At 38.0% G+C, this 18,194-nt stretch overlaps 3 protein-coding genes across 4 annotated transcripts in view; 1 reads left to right on the top strand and 2 right to left on the bottom strand.

Annotated features, from left to right (window-relative positions):
• The window catches only part of cep290 (centrosomal protein 290), a 49,370-nt gene extending 46,586 nt beyond the window's left edge, over nt 1–2,784 (top strand). For both annotated transcript variants that reach the window (XM_067590610.1, XM_067590611.1), the window contains 4 exons: nt 10–151; nt 803–876; nt 1,353–1,447; nt 1,808–2,784. In XM_067590610.1, the coding sequence (XP_067446711.1) occupies nt 10–151; nt 803–876; nt 1,353–1,447; nt 1,808–2,052 (556 nt within the window). In that variant the 3' untranslated portion in view covers nt 2,053–2,784. The remainder of the gene's footprint in view (nt 1–9; nt 152–802; nt 877–1,352; nt 1,448–1,807) is intronic.
• Nucleotides 2,778–7,630, bottom strand: rlig1 (RNA 5'-phosphate and 3'-OH ligase 1). Its single transcript, XM_067590614.1, has 7 exons — nt 7,417–7,630; nt 6,946–7,063; nt 6,710–6,805; nt 6,435–6,551; nt 5,670–5,867; nt 3,656–3,825; nt 2,778–3,439 (listed from the first exon to the last, which is right to left on the bottom strand). The coding sequence occupies exons 1-7, from the start codon at nt 7,504–7,506 to the stop codon at nt 3,254–3,256; spliced, it is 975 nt and encodes a 324-aa protein (XP_067446715.1). The 5' UTR covers nt 7,507–7,630; the 3' UTR covers nt 2,778–3,253.
• Nucleotides 7,631–8,623: 993 nt separating this feature from the next.
• Nucleotides 8,624–13,971, bottom strand: lyve1b (lymphatic vessel endothelial hyaluronic receptor 1b). Its single transcript, XM_067591078.1, has 6 exons — nt 13,725–13,971; nt 12,809–12,974; nt 11,160–11,299; nt 10,589–11,002; nt 10,145–10,223; nt 8,624–9,126 (listed from the first exon to the last, which is right to left on the bottom strand). Exons 1-6 carry the CDS (start codon nt 13,969–13,971, stop codon nt 8,925–8,927), a joined length of 1,248 nt encoding a protein of 415 aa, XP_067447179.1. The 3' UTR covers nt 8,624–8,924.
• Between the last annotated feature and the right edge of the window lie 4,223 nt (nt 13,972–18,194).

Genomic DNA, 18,194 nt, shown 5'->3' with positions numbered 1-18,194 from the left:
CATCTGCAGAATGTTTGAGAACAAGATGAAGGAGCTGGAGAAGGAGCTCTCCCAGAAGACCTCCAGCCTCTCAGAACTTAAACAACAGCTGAAGGAGGTGAACGAACGCGAGGACAGAGCTCAAATTAGCATACGGACTCTGGAAGATCAGGTACGGGCTACATAACAGTTTAATTTAAAAATAACTGTCGGCGTGCTGCCATGGTCTGCTAATTAGCCCGCTGAGACTTCCTGAATAAGTGATTTTTTTTTTTCTTTTTTGTCAAGTATAGCTCAAAAGCTTTACTATAATGATGAGTTTTAGTCTTTTGGGACAAATGACAAGCATGATTTTGGCTCCTAAAGCTTTGTTTAATCTTGCTGCTTGTTTAAAGAGGAGTTATTACAGAAAACAACACTTGTCTAGTCTTTGGGTGAATTTTGTAGTTGCTGTAAGAGATGTTATTGAAGAGCTTTTGAAGCATGAAGCTTGCATTTCCTGTGATTAACTGCACCACATGAAGAAGCCAACCTTAACTGCCCCTCAGTATGATGTCACAACTAAAAAACTAAAAATGCAGTAGGTAATTTTTCATGTTTATAGGCGTGAAATATAATCTGTTATGTCAGCTTGAAATCAGATATCTTCCACTGAAACAGAACAAAAAAGTGCTTCATAGACACACAATAATGATACAAATAACTCACAAAAATAACCCCCCATTCAAGCCTCGCTTTTCTCTTGTACAGCCAACCTGCCGCCTTGCGTCTTCGTGAGAAGCATTTTAACTGTATTGCTGTTGTGGGTTTGAAACTTCCACAGGTCGACATGTTGAAAAGCTTCCCTACTGCTGCGAAGACAGGAGCGGGACTCTCGAAGGAGTTCCAGGCAATGAGGTACAGTATGTAAAACTATATGTACTGTCTGTGATGAATAATGGTGATAATGTTTTATGTTGTAGGTGAAGCTACCATCTGGACCAGGACACACTTCTAACATCCATTAAAAATGATGTTAAGGGCAATGAATGTTCAACAGTATTGTATTACATCAACTTCTGCCTGTAAAACGTGTGAAACAAAACCTTAAATTTTGTCAGATTTACATTAGTTTGCTTAGAATAATTAATTTAGATGATAGAAGTTTGTAAAATACCATGATTACATCAATTACTGTCACTGTTTACCCAGCAAACCCAGTTTTTTCATACAAGATTGAAACAAATAATTACGCTTTGGAAAGTTTAGCAGTGTTTGCCTGGTGACGAGCAGTAATTCCCTGTCAGGATCTCATATTCTTTGCCAGGATTGTTTAACTTGTGGAGTCGGTAACTTTGCTTTTGATAAAATTATACATGTTATTTTATCTGAAGATTGGTCAACAGTGAGCTGGAGAATGAGAACGCAGAACTGAAACAAAGGCTGAGCGAGTACAGCGGGCGATATGGTGAGACGTCCACTAAGCAAGGTGAGACTTTTGATTTTCCAGTAATTTTTTAAAAAAAAATCAAAAAACGTTTTATAAATCCTAATTTTGACTGTATGACAACAAATGACAATAGTGACAAGTTTGTTGTCAAGTGACAAATAGTAAAGCTTGTGAAGTTTGTTCAGTTAAGTTACTTATAATAGTCACATAGGAATACAAGCCACAAACTTCTGATTAATCAATGAATCAATTAGTTGATTGACAGAAAATTCATCTGGCTTTTCCAGTATAGTCAAGCAACTTTGCGTCTCAATGTTTAAAAACATCTAATATCTGTTATCTGATTTTAACTATTTAAAGGAAGAGGAATCATTAAAGTTTTCTCTCTTTTACTTTTAGATTCCAGGAAGCTCAAAACTCTTCTGCAAGCAGCAGAAACGGAGAAAACCAAACTTCAAACTGAAGTCAAAAAGCTGAAGAGAGAACTGGAGAACTTTGACCCAACGTTCTTTGAAGAGATCGAAGATTTAAAATACAACTACAATTTAGAAGTCAAGAAGAACATTTTGCTGGAGGAGCAGCTGAAGAAGGTTTGCGATCAGTTTGGCGTAAAAGCTGAAATCCCCAGCGTGTCCATCAGTTAACATCAGGGTGACTGTGCCTTTTAACTGAATGACTTTTAATGTTGTCAGTCTTTAAAAGTGGACGTTGTCCTGAACTTTGCAGGTAACTTTCAGTTTACATCTTGAGGGCAAAGATATTGAACCTCAAAACTATTTTGGTATCATCTTAAGTGTGTCAGTAGTTCTGAGCTTTCAGCAGTTGTCAAACTGGAAGTTGGCATTGAATGTCTGTTTACTTTATTCTTATATAGTTCAAGTTTTCCATCAGAATTTGGCCATTTTTAAGCTGCTTGTGACAATATTTCATTTAAGAACTATTTGAGCTTTTTTCATCAAATGAAATGAAAAAGTTTGTAGATTTGTTTTTTTCAAAAGGTATCGTTGGATTGTCCAAATGATGTCCATCCCTATAGAGATCCCAAGATCACAGTAAAAAAAAGACCATTTGTACTTGAAATATACAATATTGATATAAAAGCAAGATTGTCCATTCAATCATGTTTAGACGATGCAGTTTGAAATCTTACAATTACACCTCTAAAGCAAATTCCTTGGAAATTTAATGAAATAGTAAAGTGATGTAGGTCCTTTAGTTTCTTTCATAAAGGCAGCTGTTTTATTTGAATACTGAGTTCTTGGTTTGGTTGATATATGTATAATGTAGCATATTTATAAGATTTCTTTATATTTGTACAGTTCTGACATATTGTGCTTCTATATATTTACCAATAAAGCCGTTTTCATAGAACTTTACATACTGTGTCATTTATTCTTCACATAGCAATGAAACAGCTGTAACATGCAGTATTTACAATTTAATAAAAGGAACATTTAAGAAACTTTAAGTGCTAAAAATGTCCAGTTGGTCTTTTTTTTTTTTTCTTAAAACTGAAACCGTACACATTTCTGCAAAGAAAATGGCAAACTGTTTTCAGCCTATAAGACACCCCACTGTTCCCGTTTAGAGCAGAAGATTTACCTCATGTCACAGGTTTGATCCCCTCCTGCTCACTCGATGTAAACCACTCCGATTAAGACTTTCAGCTAAACGTCATATATCTCTATCCAAAGAGATAACCCGTCATCCTGCATCAGTGTATTTCAGACAAATGTAGTGCTTTTAACAGAAAACTTTAAATCACTTGTGTTGAATTACTGGCAGAAATATCGAGCAGCTGTTGGGTCATCGCAGCACGACTTTTTTTATCTTCTCGGGCTGGATTTACAGGTCATACTGGATGTCCTGAAGCTGATTGAAACAGTGTCCGTTAAGTCTGGAGAAGGATGTGAACAAGTCCTTGCTGTTGTTATACTCGTCAACCATCCCGTCGACGTGAAGGACCACCGGCTTGTTGCCCAGGCAGGTTTCCCCGTCTGGCCACCTGAGACCCAGGTGGTGACGATGAACCTGACGACACGACAACCACAAAATGTTCAATAAACATGTTTTGAATATTAGCTTGCGCTGCTTCATCTGTCTATTGATTGGTCTACTGTATATATATAATATTTGATGTGTTTTTAATCAGTTAACAGGACAATGAATGGACATTGTTCAAATTCTGTCAGTTAGGGAATCATCTTGATCAACGCTGCAGACAGACTGTATCTGAAGTCATCTTACTTTAATGAGTGTGCCGTCATTGCAGTGCCAGACGATGCCCTCGACCCGGCCCTCGGGACTCTCCTGGAACCAGGAGCACAGCTGCTGGAAGTCCACTGGTGGAGGGTTTCTAATTCGAACGCTCCCGTGTGACACCAGGCAGTGGACAGGCTGCTTCTTACTCCCCAAACCTGTTAGTACAATAAAACTTTGTGTTACAATGCAGGAAAATACTGACACCAAAGGCAGACACAAGCGTTTGACCGATTATGATATATTTGTTGTCAATATATTCAGTATTCACTTTCATGTTTCCTCACGTCCTCATTTTAAAGGATAGGTTCACATTTTTATCAAGTCTGTCTTAAAATAGTCAGGTGCCGAAATGCACATTGATATGTTTTTCTTGCTGTAATCATTCCTGCTGTTCATACTGACTATTAGAAGATCCCTTTATAATGTATTTTCAGTGTAAGTGATGAAGGACAGGATCCACAGTCCTATTTCTCAGCAAAAATGTATAAAACACTGTCCATCAAGACAGAAAGATGTTTTTTACTGCAAAAAGACTTAAGTTACGATCACACTGCAAGTCTTGGTGCTCAATTCAGATTTAATGCTCAGATGCAGCCGGTGTGAACTGGTCACAGTCCTGATCTGAACTTCATGCACAAAAGAACAATAACACAGATTTCACACGCAGCACACTGTCATATGGAAGTAAACATGCAGGCCGCTGAATGTGCTGATGGACAGTGGAAGCCAGCAAATTCATGAGGATGAAGAGAAAGAGAGCCAAATCTTTAAATTATGGCTTTTTGTGGAGCAATGGCTGCTACTTCTATACCGACGTGTGTGTGTGGATGCGGGGTCTGAGCCAGGAGTGGTGGGACTGTGATGTGAACGGCTTGACAGAAATAGATTTCATCCAAAACCTCAGGATGTCAAGGGGATACTTTTAACTACATCTGTCAGAGCCTCTTTACAAGACTCTCAGTACAGGCGACTCATCTCCCCGCTAAAGCACGTAGGACTCGGGCTGTATTGGCTGGAGTGATGCATGAATTCCAATATGACTGTTCAGAGTAAGGTTGCATTGCAAAGAAAAATCAGACCTGTATCTGATTAAGAACCACATATGAAAGTGACCCAGATCAGAATTAAAAAGGTCAGATTCCATGTGACTTGTGCTGTTCACACTGTTATGAAAAAAAAACAACAGATCTGAGTCACATGTGAGCAAAAAAAAAAAAAAAAAAAAATCAGATTTGGGCCACTTTAGACTGCAAACAAAGACTGCTGAAGCTTCATATTAGCTTCAGATAAAATACATTTTAGCTTAAAACAAGGACTGTGGATTTTGTCCTCCATCACTTACATTGTAAGCACATTTGGAGGGAATTATTTAATGTCCAGTATGGACAGGAGGAATGATTACAGCAAGAAAAACCTGTTTCAATGTTCATACGGACACCTGATTGTTGTTTCAAGAAAGACTTGAAAAATGTGAACCTGTCCTTTAAGGTTTAAAGTACAATGTAGAACTGATGAACATATTCAGTATACATCTGCACTGTGAAACCAGTTAAGGTTCCCTTGGTATCAAAAACAAGACACAGATAGCCAACTATACGTCACAGTGGTGTCACATTGTTCCTGTTGAACACTACGTTAGCTCATATATTGTTTATGTTTCACCATTATAAAAACACAGAAATTGAACTGGACACAGTTTAAAAAAACATTTTTGGACAGATTTGTAAGGACTTAGATGGATAATTTTTGTCCCACAAGAACAATAAATTTTGGACGCCTCAGACACTTAAAACGCAACCTTGTTCACCTTGTTCAACAGCCACAGTGTTATTCAAAGGGTGATAGAATAACATGAACATCTGTACAGTATACAGCAAGAAAAATAAAAACATGACATTGACAAAAAACAGCTTACAGTTAAACAACTATTCGTTTAAATGTTACCCTCCCTAGATGTAAGCTTTAACAGTCACTGAAAGAAAACGCTGTGTCATATTACCGTAAGGGTTTCTGTTAACGTTGGTTCCGATGAGCTCTAGCGTTTGTTCCAGGAGGTCGGCCAACGGGACCGCTGCGATTTCCAGCACGTCTTCGTCTTCAGTGCCGGGCCTGAGAACGAGAGCCGCCCCGACTTCATAATCCACCACAGAGGAGTGCCAACAGTACTGCTTGTTGTCCTTCTCCACTGGAACCCAACCTGAACATTCACAAGGACCGAATCACACCGTCATCAACAACATTTAGACAAACATTGATCGTTTACGTGTTAGACGGTTCTGGTTGCTGTCCTCATTGAAATCTCTTTATTTCATCTAAGGACACCAATTCTGAGAAATCTTTGACAGTACATATGATTGATTTCTACCTAATTTTATATAAGTCTATAATGTAAGTTAATGTATTTATTAATATACTTCTCTTCCCTTATCTGTCTGCATAAGCTGCAGTCAGTCAGCAAGGTCATTTAAATTCTAAAGTCTAGTTGATGCAATTACTGCTTACACTGTTCTGGGCTGCAGGTTGTGTACATTGATATATTATATATATATCTTTAATGGTGTTACTGGTTGTTATTTATATGTCACTAACTGATAAACTGTGATAATCATTAAAAGATCCAATATTCCATGAATTATGACTGACAGGACTTGTAATAGTACATCAGCAGTAAAGTCTTTTTTTTAACTGAAACTACCTGTTTGAAGACAACATCACCATATTACTCAAGTGGTTATAAACCAGAATATGTAAACTTCAAAAGGACCTGGAATGTGTCCATGTTCATCAGGTACTGGTTGACCGTTGTGATGTTTGACCCTGTGGGCTGGGATCCACGTCTCTGGAACCATCTTGAAGTCTTCCTCTACGTTCCATGTGAAACCTGAAAAGGAACACAGAAACAATACAAAATAAAAAAAACAGTTGACATCTAGTGAACAAAAGTATTGGGCCAAAAAAAATTGGAGAAAAAAGCAAGTATACAATGAGGAAATTAGGTGAAGATTCGTACTTATACTTTTATAAATGAAGCTAAAAGACCTTTACAGCTCCTGTGAGAGTGCTGATACTTTTTGAATCTCTTCTCAGCCTGTTTGTTGGGTTTCCTGTCGAGTCGAGCCCAGAGGTACGGTTGCCCTACAGAAAAAGAATCAGTTCACACCTTCACAGGTTCAGGTTTTGTAGTCATATAACACCAGCATCAATGCCTGTAAGACTGCTGCACTATTCATTCAAAATACTCTAAAACATTGAGCACACTCCAAACACAAGCTCACCTTTATAAACTGTGACATAACAGCAGGTGCCGTCCAATTTCTCTGTGGCCAGTGCACAGTCAATATTTGCCTCCAGAGCTACTGGGTTCACATTTTCAGTGGCAACAACCTGAAATTGCTGAAAACAGACAGAGATGTTTGACCATAAACAGTAAATTTCAACAGGAGCAAAGAAAAAAAGCTAAACATCAGCTTTAAAAGTGTCATCCTGATACTGTTGTTTTAAGACAGACTTGAAAATTTGTGAACTCATCCTTTAAACACTGGACTTCTGCGGCAAAACTAATTAGGTTGTATGACGTCACCTCACATGCTGTAACTACGTTTGCAAACAACACAACGTTACCGCCGAGGAGGTTTGGAAGAGGACATGTTGTTCATTTAGATAACGTAATGATGACATATTGTCGTCATGCCTCCATGTTTGCAGCATCTGCTTCATACTGTTTAACATCAATGGCTGCTGCTCACCTGACAGTCGCGTTTTCTGGACTGTTCTTCCTTCACCTCCGTTAGGAAAACACACGGTATCTTCTGCTGAACCGAGCCCAGACGTCGCATTTTTAAATATATGTTTATTTCCACCTATAATACTTCCGTTATATTTACCTTTATCGCTCCTCGAGCAGGGTTTTTTTTTTTTGCACGCTGTCTTAGCTAATACGGTTGTCATTACCGGTCACGTGACGTGAGGTGGGCGTGTCTAGATGGTAACCCTAGATTTGCGAAAGATCTCGCGAGAGTGATCATTTTAACCTAAACTATGAGTTTTCCCTGATCTTAACTAAGTGTCTTTTGTGCCTAAACCTAACTAGACCTTAACTATGGTATTGTCACATTATAAAGCATAATTATTTTGTACGATGGCGAACAATGCGCACAAATCTCGCGATAGTTCCGCAAATCGGAATCAATCAATCAATAATAGGGTTACCACCCGGACACGACCACGTGACGTGATGCGCCTCTTGTTCTTGTCATTTTTGTCGGTTGACAAACAAAATGGTCCGTTAGCGGCATCGTGTGGATAGAAATGTTTTCATTTTCTTTAGTTAAAATCCAATCAGTATGGGTTGTAAGCAGAAAACAGCTATATAAATTTTAAAAAATATATAGGCTGTTACAAAATTCGTTCATAATATGCCGTATGTTAAATTGAAAAAAGTGGTAAAAGTGTCTGAATCATGAGCTTTTCTTTTAAACATCAAATATCTGTGTGATTAAAATTCAGTTTTTGTTTCTCGAGGCTTGATTTAGGCCAGTTAACTGATAGGCAGGATGTGGTTTCAGTATTGTTCAAACAATCAATCAATTGACGGAAAATGTAGAGAGTTTAAGTCTGTTATGAAGCCTAAAAGCCAAACATTTATGGGTTCCAACTTCTCTGATGTGACGGTTTGCTGCTTTTCTCTATTTTAAATTGAATGTGTTTGGATTTAGAACCGTTGGTAAGATGAAACAAGTAAGCTGACGATGTTATTTTACCCTTCACTATTTTTGACATACATTAAAACAGTTAATCAAAAGCACAAAAATAATACATTAATCAATAATGTAAATAATTATACAGGCAAGATGATGATATTGTAAAATCATAGAAATGTGTCTGAGAAATGTGTTTGGCTGTTGAGATGACTATAAATATGATTTAAAACAAAATTCTAACACACCATTTGATGGAAAATTAAGTGCATTTAATGAAAAAAAATTATAAACATGATCTTTAGGCTATGAGATAAAATCCTACGTCCTTGCACACAAAACACAGAGGAACATACAACTGAATAAGGTTTGAAGAAAAGGCTGTATAATCTATGTGCATATTTACAATGACTTTGAAAAGCAAAATAAACCATTCAAAGCAAGTAAATCCTCCATTCTGTCAAAGACTAGATCGTTTTCTGACATTAATCAGAAAACGCTGTGGTATCAATTCATAAGTTCCTCTGTAGAAAATCCCCTTCAGAAACATCATAAAGTTACTCCGCAGAGTTTGTTTTGATGTCTGGATTCACAAACAGCATGACGTCACTGGAGTACTTCCTGTCTGTTTCTTCTCCGTCGTCTTCCTCCTCTGCTCCTTGTTGACCGTGAAGGTCCATCTCACTGTCGGTGTGCTTCCACATTTCCGTCTCTATGTCGTCCTTCTGCTGCCCCTGAGACCGACAGTGGAAAATACTCCTTTTCCAAAAAAAAGAGAGAAAAAAACATAACACACATTTTTTTTAAAAGCATTTGGAATACAGTATAAACATTATTGAGACTGTAAGATAATTTTCCTCTCCAGTATCAGTTTGTTAAACTGCCTTTGGCTAAATGTAACTAATACTAAGTTTTGTAAACGTGTGGAAAACAGTAATAAATCGAGTGCATCAAGGATCAAAGAAGATATTGCTTAAGTTGCATCTAGTCTATGAACAGTGGAGAAATTCATCTTTTCTATCCTGCAGGATGATACCAAATTATTGTTTTGCATTTATTCTTCTATATTCCACACAGACAATTAGGTTCTTCTTAATATAACATTGTTGTATATGACATGTTTTATCAAAGCTGAATATGTTTTTAAAGGATAGCTTCACAATTGCTGTCGTAAAACATTATTTGAGTGCCCAAATGAACATCGAAATAGCCATAATCATTCCTCATGTTCATACTAACCATTAAAGGATCCCTTCATAATGCACTTAAAATGTAAATGATGGGAAAAAAATCCACAGTCCTTTAAAAGTTTATCTGAAATTAATATGAAGCTTCAACCATCCAAATTAATCAAATCAACGTTACAGTCTTTTTAGTGCCAAGGTTCCTCTTTTTGTTACTATACTTCCACTGCAGCTCAACAGGGAAACACAAAGAGGGAATTTGATGCTAAAAAGGTTGTAAATGTGGCAGATATCCACTTGATATGACTAACACATACTGCTGAAGCCTCATATAAACTTCAGATTAATGTTTAAATGCACTTTTTCACAAAATGACTGTGTGAACACACTAGACCAGATAGATTTTGGCCCCCATCACTTACATTGAAAGCACATTTGAAAGGGATCTTTTAATAACCAGTATGACCAGGAGGAATGATTACAGTGAGGAAAACCTCTTTCACTGTTCATATGGACACCTGACTGTTGTTTTAAGACACACTTAAAAAAATTGTGAAACTGTCCTTTATTGCAGGACTTGAAAAATGACTTACAGTTTGTAGTACCACACAGCACCTGCTGCAGTCAGAATCAGAAGGATGATGCCAAGGATGATGATCACTATAGTAACAGCTGAGGGAAACATGCAAAAAAATGATGAATGATTACCACTAATTCTATCATATTTATATTTTATGGCCATCAACTTATGCCATAAAGGGAAAATCTATGTCTTTTAGGTCTTTGTCTTTGCAAGAGTTGTCAATTGAACCAAAGTTGGTGGAACTGAAGGCAATAACATCCACCCACCCACGCTCCAGACCTCCAAATCCATTGCACTGTAATGTGATAATAATTTTCACAACAGAGAGGAGTAATTAATCTAATCAGAGCAGAGAATTTTGCCTCTTCTTTAAAAATCTGAAACAACAGAAAGTTACAACCACCATGTGCAAGTGTCAAAAAACAGTAAAAAAACAACCCGGACAAAGACGTACCTCCTAAAGAAGGCTTTGCAGAGCTCACAGTCTGCAGCGGCACCGATTCAGAGGAAACAGAGAAATTGGCGGCGTGAACAGAAGTTGAAGAGGCAAAATTAGTAACAGCAGGTGAAGAAGTGATGAGGTTAGAAAGAGAAGTAGAAGTACGGGTGGAGAAAGGTTTAAGAGGAGGGGAGGTGGGGGAGATTCCAGTTGGAGGTGTTGTCATGAACAGGAGAGTAAAGGATGAGGTGAGAGGTATATGTTGAGGGGATTCTGTTGTTTTTGGCTTCCTGGAAGATGGAGACTTGGTTGTTAATCTGAGCAGAGGTGTCGCAGCAGATCTTGAGGTTTGGGTCAGTGCCACCAGTGATTTAGAAAATGAGGAGGTTTGTGGGCTGGCTGTTGATGTTTTTGGAGATTCCTCTAAATCTGCAAGTGGTGAGAAGAAAAAAGATTTATATTTTAACACAGCTCAGTAAATCAGAAACTGATAATGGATTTTTAGAAGTTCCCATTAAACTTGAAATAGTTACTTATTGAGTATACAAGGGAGTATACAGTATACAGTGCAGTAAATATACAGTACCTGATGCATTAAAACAGAAGACACCAAACTTTTGATCTGCTCTTGCGTACCACGGCACCACCCCAGTTTTTCCCTTTCCACAATTTTTATCAGCTGTTATTCGTGGGATGACCGCGACCTGTCCATCTATCCAGCCGAATCTGTTAGAATAATAAATAAAGTGCACATAATAAAATTAAAAAGATTGATGAAAAAGTATTTCAGTTAACTCTGTAGAAATAAGATTCTGTAAAGATCAGGAGGGAATCACTGTAAGTCAGCACAAGTCAAGTCAGACTGTTGGTGAACTTGCATTAATCTTTGCTAAAACTCAAAATCAGTGATGAATGCACTGACTCAAGACTCTGGTTAACCTTCTTTGACCTTTGTTGTTTTATGCAGATAATGAAGATCCCTCTCTGACGGAATATCCTCATTTTTCATGATTCCACAGTTTCTGAGAATAGAATAGATCAAAGATCATCTTTGTTCACCTTTGATCTGCAAAATCTGCTCACTCAGCCAATGGAAGAGTGTTATCTTGATGCATCTTGTGTTTAGAAATAAAATGTCATTATTCTAGCTCGGTTTTGCTTTGGTCTTTACAGGCTATGTCTAGTGACATGCATTGCTGTATGCATGTCTTTTGTTGTATTAGCAACCTTTTGATACTCCCACTTGGGGGCACCAAAGTTGGTTCAAATCCGTCACAGAGTGACTTTAAAGGGAACGTATCGTGCACATTTCCAGATCTATATTTTTATTCTGGGGTTATACTGGAATATCTTTGCATGATTTACAGTTCAAAAAACTTGTTATTTAACTTATACTGGTCCTTCATGTAGCCCCTAAGTTCAGCCTCTGTTTGAAACAGGCCATTTTAGCTCATGTCTCTTTAAGGCCCCCCTCCCCAGGAACCCACTTTGTTCTGATTGGCCAGCTCCGGCTGCTCAGAGGGCTACATAAACAAACAATAGTAACAGGATTTAACTTCTTTTTGTTGTTCTTTTCTTGAAATGGAGGCTTCTCAAATACATCCGTACATGTTTGAGCCCAAACTCAATCTGAAATATGTGAGTGGACAACGAGAACAACTCACGGATCAACCTTAGCAACAAAGACTACAGAACAGACGGCTGTTTGTGGAGGAGGTAGAGGCAACATTGCAAACAAAGCGCTCAAAGCAGGCTGAAGCCTGGCATTTTTACATACGTTCACCTCAAGTTTTGAAACTTTGACCATGTTTAACATAGACATCTGACATTATAAAAATATAAAAATAACATAAAATCACAAAAAGTATTATAGGTCCCCTTTAAAAATGTTACAGCTCCACAAAGGACAAGAGCCTGATTTATATCACAGTCATCCAAATCTGTTCAAGGGTCTGTTTTTAGGCTTTAGGTGCATTTTAGGTGCAGTATACAAGTACTGACTGAAGATACAGTACATAGGATGTTTTAAAATAAATAGTATTCCACTCTGCCATAGATAAAAAAAATAAATCCTATTGCTGGAATTTTCCTGGCATTAAAAAGGTCAAACTCAAAGGGACTGAATGTCATCTCAATTTATTAGCTATCAACAGGAGGAATCTTCAACATTATATGGATCAATCCCTGAACTTCCTTCTCCTGCAAAACAGCAGTCACCAAATGCTTTCAGCCTACTTGCACATCTCCAGTCCACGCTGCACTGCTCGCTCTATCTGGGTTCGTGTCGCTATGGTGACGTTCAGAGATAGGCAGGCGGCTTTGGCAGCAGTGAAGTTGAAGGTATACTTTCCTCCTTCGATAAGCATGAAGACTCCAGCAGCTCTCTGACTTTTAGGGACTGCTGAAATTTTGTAAAATACAGAATATGTACATAATCTTTATTACACATTTGGAACGCATGACACAGTAACACCAACATCTTACACTCTTATGCAGGCTTATGTTGTACTCCGATCCAAACAGCCATATACATTTTGGGATAGAAAATAAAAACATAATGTCAAAAATGTATTTTATACATATCTTATAAAACATTTTTAAACTTTCCCTACAGTCCTTTCAAACTTGTGATGACTTCATGACTTGTGATAATCTTGTCAATCCAGAGTTAAAGCACCCTATCATACACTATATATTTTACTATAGACTATATGATCTATAGATGCAGTATATCAGCACATAACATAAGCACACAGGCCACAGATTACCTCCTAATTAACTTTTTCCTCATTGAACTCATGATATTTGACAATTTGACATTTTTTTATGTATTTTTGAAGCCGTCTTTGGACGGAGGGTGTAGAATAAACTTAACTTCTTGATTGTCACACAAAAAGCAACCACAAGTATAGAAGTTATACTGAGTCACATGGCTTAAAAATATTCCTTTAACTAAAAATGGTCATGTATGAATAATTAAAAAGGTCATAAAGAAAGTCTAAAATAAATGTTTAAAATGTTACACATTCATGCATTGGTAATCTATTACAGTATTATTACACCAGTAATACAAACAATAAGATAGAAGATAGATTTTCTAAATTTGCCAGTAAGTGTGGCCCTTCACCTACACTAGAAATAAACAACTTACCTTTAATTAGACTGGAGCCAGATGCCAGTGAAAAGACTGCAAAAGACAGAAGTAGGAACTGAGTAAAAAGCAAAAATCTTGCCATGTTTAGCATAAAATATATATAGCTGAAGTGGTCGAAGATGAAGAACCAAATAAAGCGAACGTAGGGGAAAAACTTTACAACGAATGTGATGTGGAGGAGAAGAGGAAACAGGAAGCAGAGGTCAAATCTGCTTGATGCCCCGTCATGAGATAACAGACACATCGTGCCACCGGAGAAAGACCTTGACTGCAGCTCTCAGTGTGTTTGATTGAAAGCATTGTTTTGGTTATTAAATCACACATTCACTGCACTACACTAGTTAAAAATGAAAACAAAATTGAGGATTTCCAGGAAGTGTTAAAGGAGGATGACAGGAAACATTAGCTTTAAAAAAAACACCTTAAGAGGAATAAATAGATAAATAAAAAGAAGATGATCCTCTTAGCATTTATAAAGAGGTGATGTGGGCCAGGTTCTTTCACGCTGCTCTATCAAACCGGTTCCGCCTCAGCCAAATATGGATGAAGCATGAAACAACTTTAAAATTATATTTTCTTTCTTTTTCAGTGGTTTAGTGTTTTTCTGCTTTGCCAGCATCTATTATCCAGAGGTACGTTTCCTCTGACAGACCGGTCGCAAAGGGAACTTCCTCCACACTGTTCCTGTGCTTCTGTCAATTCTTTTCTCTCTTTTCTTCTCTATAATCATCTGTAGATCCTTTGTTCTCTGTTAAACAATGGTATTTTTCTACAATATTTCTGCTGCATCATGTTGCTCTCTGGCCTAGCGGAAAAGTGTTCAGCCCTTCTTCCTTTTGTTTCAAACCAACACATTGGAATAGCGGTCTTTCCTATGGCACACATCAAAGAACCGATTAGAGACAACATGCAACAATCTGCCTGTATGTTCAGTGTGGGTGAAGTAGTGGGGCAATAAACCTTTAACCCTGAATAGTAACAGGGCACATTCGTTCCATACAACATTGTGATCCCTTTAACTCTTGTGTTTCGTTACCTTTGCTTCCCCATTGTTTGATGAGCCCCGTGCTAAAGGTGTCAAAATAATAAGAAATTATTTTTTCCCTTCAGCTTTTTTACCTTCTCTTCTTACCCAATATGTACAAAAGTGGTAAACTTTTGACCCAAAGTGAGCTTGTACATTTGGTAAAGACAATTTGACAAAGCATTGTTATTACACCAAATAAGCAAATATTTCATGTTTTATATGTTATATAGGCTATAAATGAACAAATACATTTATTTTGTTTGCCAAAAAGTCATTCACAGATAAATATACAGTATGTTATCCAACATATTGTAAAGACGTTAGTGGTTTTGGGAGACAAATGACGTCATCCTGCTGATAACTGCTGATAGTTGTGTCAGATCAGAAAACACTTCATCATGTTGTTTAATTTGAAGGACTTGTTGACATTTTATTATCTCTTCTCAGTCCATACTGATAAAATATGTCTCTTCCATCATTTAAATCCACTGACAGTTCTTGACATGATTCTTATGTCAAGTCAATCTGACAACTGTCAAGTCAACCCAACAACTGAAGGAAGCCCTGCCTCTAAGAAACGAGATAAGTTGGGTGTAGAGGTCCTCACTCCAAGCAAAGATTTTGCCCTGAAGGTCTCAATAGATTGTAGAGACACTTTCACATGGTTGGGATTCCAACGCTGGTGCTGGGAAAGGAGACTAGACCCCCTGACATATGCAGTGGGAGAGGTTATTTCCTTTTTACAGTATCTGGTGGAAAAGGGGTTTTCTCATGCCACTTAAAAAGTGTATGCAGCAGCTATTTCCTCCTGTCATGAAGGTTTTGGTGACAGACCTGTCTTGGCCCACCCCCTCGTGAAACGTTTCCTACAGGAGATCAGGAGGCAACACCCAGTGATACGTGTCTCCAGCATGGAAGGGTGGGGCTGGGCTGTAAGGGATACAATGCTGTAACACAGATAGGAGCTACAGGAGACGCTAATTGGTCACACTTCCCTTGTCAGGAAGTGTGTAAGTCTCACTTCACCCACAGGGAGAGAAAAGCATAATTCAGTGATAAAAGTGTGACAATTTGCTTCACGCAGCATCATTACAGAAAGTCCTCCTCAGGGACAAGAAAGGATTGTAACTGAAACAGCTTTTCTGTGGTCATTGAACCAAAGCCAACTGCAAACAGTTTTCTTTTCTCAGATAGACTTGTCAAATACTGAACTTTTTTTTCTCAGTCTGTTTTACTGTTCCTGTTAGACATGAAAGTGGTTTAAAGAAATATATATGCAGTCAATGAAGTTTATTATTATCATCATTAGCTGTTATTTATCCATGGAGGAATGCCCTTAAGGAAAACTTTACTCAATACCGACATTCATGCCCAGTACAACCGGTTTTATATGTTGGTCTCTGAGCAGCTCAACTGCAGTTTTGGCGGTTATGCACCTTGCTCAAGGGCACTTTAACAGTGGCATAAGGGGGTGAGCAAGAGTCCTGCCAGTCGGAGAAGATGAGAGACCATACAAAGGGGCCAGTATTTTCTTCTTCAGTAAAAAAAAAAGCTTTTTTCTATGGAAGGCAGTAGAGACCAAATGTCCAAAGGTTTGGTTAGGTTAAGGTAGAAAAACGACCTCTGAACATAATTTGAGTTAAAAAACACCAATTTTGTTTATTAAAGATCATAATTAAAAGACAATTCAAAGGATGTCTGCTGTTGTTTTTCTTGTAGATAGAGTTGTAAAAATACTGTATGTTTCCAATGATTAACCAACTAGAATATAAGTGAAGAAAACAAAAATAATTGCACCTTTGGCTTTCCGTACTTCTCAGCAAATCTCAAAGACACCTGTGATGTCTCTACCAGTGTCCCATCAAACACTGTCCCTTCCCTGTCCCCTCAGCCCCCACTGCTCTTTCTCTGGACACCAAGGAGGTGCCCCACTTTAGATTGTTTGCCCCTGAAAATGTCTGTCTGCCAATGTAGAGTTTTATGACTGTGTGAGGAGTTCATGTGAAAATTTGATTTATACTTAACACCTAACCGACCTCACTGTGTGACAATACTGTCGGTGTCCTCATACCAAAATACTGAGACTGTTTTTGCCTCTGTCACATGCAGGTTTGTCCTATCATGTTACCTAATGTATAATGAATGATGCTCAGTTGGCGATAGGATACACCCAATGAACTCAACATGAAACCGAGAACTTCATTCACGTTGTTGGCCTATGCTCTCAACACTAACTGGGAGCTCCGTTTGCTCTCAGAGCTTCCTCACATTTTTGGTTGAGTGACATTTTGACAAAACTGGTTTTGAAATGGCACTTCGGACAAAATCCCACACAGACCTGCAGACAGCTGGGAAGCCCTCTTTAGACGACAGCCTGTACAAGTCTTTCTCCGTGAGCAGCACTAATGTTAACAGAGGCAGTCTGTTCGGGAGCGGGACAACGGAAGAGGTCAAAGGTCTCTCGCGACCGTCCAGGAGGCCTGTACGAGTTGTCAGGCCGGTCAGCGCCGTCGGCTCCAACGGCTCCTTCCTGCAGATCAACCACCTGCAAGGAGAGCTGGTCAGAACGAGGAAGGTAAGGAGGAAGAGAGGGTGAAAGACCTTTACAAGCATCCTCAGAGATTCAGATAGTTTTACTCATAACCTGTAGGAAAATTTTGAAAGGGTATTACAGAATATATTAGTGAATATATATGAGTTTTAAAAGTTTTAGGCGTTAAAAAAATGTATTATCACAGACTGTTCAATCTAACATTACAAATAGAAATGTATCTATTATCTGTTTTCAGGCAAGTATTGTCATATATTTATTAACAGATCTTTTTTAAAAGGTATAATGTGATCTCAAGTAGAATTGGGACAACATAACATTTGTTCCCATCAGTTGTGTCATTAAAGTGTTCAATATTTGCTTAATGCTTACTTGTATATTCTTCACTGTGCAGAGAACTCACTCATAAAATTGGAGATTTGTTCCCAGTATCTTATAGGACTTAAATGTATACAGAAAAGCATAATGGCCAGATTTGAAAAAATCCTGAGATTAAAGAAATCAGGATTTTTTAAGAGGATCCACTGTGGCCTCCTTTTAGTACACAACAGCAAACATACAATGTCCTCACAGCTACGATGAACGTTAAGAACAACTAATTGACAGCTTACTCGTGAAAAATCTGCAGCTTGGGGGCTTTTACATCTCAAAATAGGCTAGTTAGTCTCCTGAAGTCTGAGCTTTTTTAGATGTAGTAAAACAGTTACGTTTCAAAGCACTATACATCCAGAGAAGTTCATCATTCTTCACATAAAAACCATTAAGAAAAGGTCATTGCTGGGGATTTTTGTTAATTTTGTGTAATCCATCATTTTATCATCGTTGGAATGAAACTCTTGTTTTTGTTCCACATCACTCATCATTAATAACACAAACTTGCCTCAGGAAT

Source organism: Thunnus thynnus, chromosome 5 (genome assembly GCF_963924715.1).
Source record: "Thunnus thynnus chromosome 5, fThuThy2.1, whole genome shotgun sequence".
Taxonomy (NCBI): domain Eukaryota; kingdom Metazoa; phylum Chordata; class Actinopteri; order Scombriformes; family Scombridae; genus Thunnus; species Thunnus thynnus.
This window is presented reverse-complemented; position numbering and strand designations above follow the sequence as displayed.

Bases quoted from the DNA above. Each gene is read 5' to 3' on its own strand.
- rlig1 (XM_067590614.1), bottom strand. From the start codon at position 7,506: ATGCGACGTCTGGGCTCGGTTCAGCAGAAGATACCGTGTGTTTTCCTA. The intron at 7,064-7,416 runs GTGAGCAGCAGC...GTCTGTTTTCAG, and splicing joins CCAGAAAACGCGACTGTCAG to CAATTTCAGGTTGTTGCCAC. The intron at 3,826-5,669 runs GTAATATGACAC...TTGTACTAACAG, and splicing joins CGTTAACAGAAACCCTTACG to GTTTGGGGAGTAAGAAGCAG.
- lyve1b (XM_067591078.1), bottom strand. From the start codon at position 13,971: ATGTGTCTGTTATCTCATGACGGGGCATCAAGCAGATTTGACCTCTGC. The intron at 10,224-10,588 runs GTACGTCTTTGT...TGTTTCCCTCAG, and splicing joins TGCAAAGCCTTCTTTAGGAG to CTGTTACTATAGTGATCATC. The intron at 9,127-10,144 runs GTAAGTCATTTT...TTTTTGGAAAAG, and splicing joins GCTGTGTGGTACTACAAACT to GAGTATTTTCCACTGTCGGT.